General features: G+C 42.2%; 1 protein-coding gene across 1 annotated transcript in view; it reads left to right on the top strand.

The window, feature by feature from the left end:
* The window catches only part of LOC104527502 (exostosin-1), a gene marked incomplete at both ends in the record, with an annotated part of 22,788 nt that overhangs the window by 12,438 nt on the left and 8,314 nt on the right, over positions 1-2,036 (top strand). The window contains 2 exons of the mRNA XM_010171235.1: positions 129-261; positions 1,592-1,710. Of these exons, the coding sequence (XP_010169537.1) occupies positions 129-261; positions 1,592-1,710 (252 nt within the window). The remainder of the gene's footprint in view (positions 1-128; positions 262-1,591; positions 1,711-2,036) is intronic.

The raw sequence follows: 2,036 nt of genomic DNA, 5'->3' as shown, positions 1-2,036 counted from the left end.
TGCCCTGTAATTTGTGCGCCTCAGCATTTTGTGAAATGGGTGATGGTTCCAGTCAGCTGGAGTCCCTGAGGCTTCTACCAGTGGCTATTACAGACTATTTAAAAATCATCACCTCTCTTGTTTTCCAGATTATTCAGGACAGAATATTTAAGCACATATCACGTAACAGCTTAATATGGAACAAACATCCTGGAGGGTTATTTGTACTGCCACAGTATTCCTCATATCTTGGAGATTTTCCTTACTACTATGCTAATCTCGGTGAGTGAATCTTTGCTATAATCTAGTGGTATTTGGAATTGCTAGTGGAAATTTGGAATTTGATCCTTGAGTGGCTTGTGCCAAGTGACTTAACCATTCATTTCTAGTTAATTATGCCTTTTGTTTATCCTGTCTCGATCTTCCCTGCCCACTGTAGACTGGAATGTCTCTAACTCATCAACATGTACCATGTGCCTCTTGCTTGTAAAGATTGTTTTAAAAAATCTATGTCCCTTCATACTTTTCAGTTGCCAGTAATTAATGCCTGAGTTGCTGACCCATTCATGGCCCAAGGGGACACAAAAGAAATAGCTTTTTGCTTTCTTTATTTGTTTGTGCTTGGCAAATTGGGAAAGTGGTAATTTACCCATTACAGTTGTTACTGGAGTGCATAGTTGGTATGGATTTATTCTCCATACTTTGTGTCTTCATACGGATCCCACTAGAAGGAATAAATAGGTCTTAGGTTTGTGGCTTTTTCCTGAAGCAGAGCTTAAATGATGAGTTCTGCAGGGGAATGTGCCTGCAGGCTGAAGTGATCCTGCTTACCAGACTGCTGCTACTTTTGACTCAGCCTGTGCCATCCCACTTGTGTGGATCTGTACTGCTCACCTGCTAAAAATTCACAGTTATTATGTTAAAAAGGGAGAAGAATGTTTCTGTGGGAATTTTGATGAAAAACGACTATGACCCCACACAGATGAATTTAGATGAGATTGAGAGCAATAATGAAGGGTAGACGCCAGTAGGATCTGTTATTTCAAGCAGAAAAGGAAATCATAGCGAGACAAATACATCAGAATGGAAGGCAAGGATACAAGCAGAATTATCAGCTCAGGAGGTAATTGAAGATGCATGTAGATGGGGATCGAGCCAGAAAGAGCAAAAATCTGACAGAGGCTCTAATGGAACTGAGGAAACGGAATAAGCTTCTTGAAGTTGTGGAGATAAAAAAGAAAGAAAACACCGAGCATCCAGAGCCAGGCAGCAAAACAGAGCCAGTGTCAAGAAAGACATTTGGTTCAACAAACTAGATGTCAATATTATCTGTGGGACAAAGTGGACGAGAGAAAGAGATTGCAGGACATCTGTGGAAATAGAAAAGGCAGTAATTGTGTTGCAGTCAGGGATTTCAGAGGGTGTAGGAGTTAAAGGGAACTGTGATCTCCTCTGAGGTATCTGGTATCCTAGTATCTGAGACAATAGGAGATGGCCTAAAAAATATGGCAAGGTTTGCATTGTGCAGATTATTTTTCCACCTCCGGGGTTCTTTAACCTGTACTAACCACGGCAATGTTATCTTTACTGAACATGTATCTCTTCACTTCAGGTCTGAAGCCTCTTTCCACATTCACTGCCGTTATCCACGCAGTAACTCCCCTGGTTTCCCAGTCTCAGCCTGTGCTGAAACTCCTGGTTGCTGTAGCCAAGTCCCAGTACTGTGCACAGGTAAGCAGCGCTGTTTGACTGTCAATCACATTGGAGACAAAACTGCGATCCTAGGGGGAAAAGCCGACTGACTTCTGATCTTCTCAGTCCTGTGCAAACCCCTGTTTCAATTCTGACGTTTCTTTTCGCTGAGATTTCTACTGTCTGTGACCTGCATGTATTGGAAACAAAAGTTCTGAGTATATTGTGAGTGGAATAGAGACGGTAATTAAACCCCTTTGTTCCATGAGGCAGGTCAAATAAAGCCTGCACTTCAAAGATCAGGATTGTGTGTGCTGCAAACTCCGAAAGGATGCCTGTGCCTCAAGAGCCCCTACGTGATCTTC

This window comes from Antrostomus carolinensis, unplaced genomic scaffold (assembly GCF_000700745.2).
Source record: "Antrostomus carolinensis isolate BGI_N321 unplaced genomic scaffold, ASM70074v2 scaffold13167, whole genome shotgun sequence".
Classification (NCBI taxonomy): domain Eukaryota; kingdom Metazoa; phylum Chordata; class Aves; order Caprimulgiformes; family Caprimulgidae; genus Antrostomus; species Antrostomus carolinensis.
This window is presented reverse-complemented; position numbering and strand designations above follow the sequence as displayed.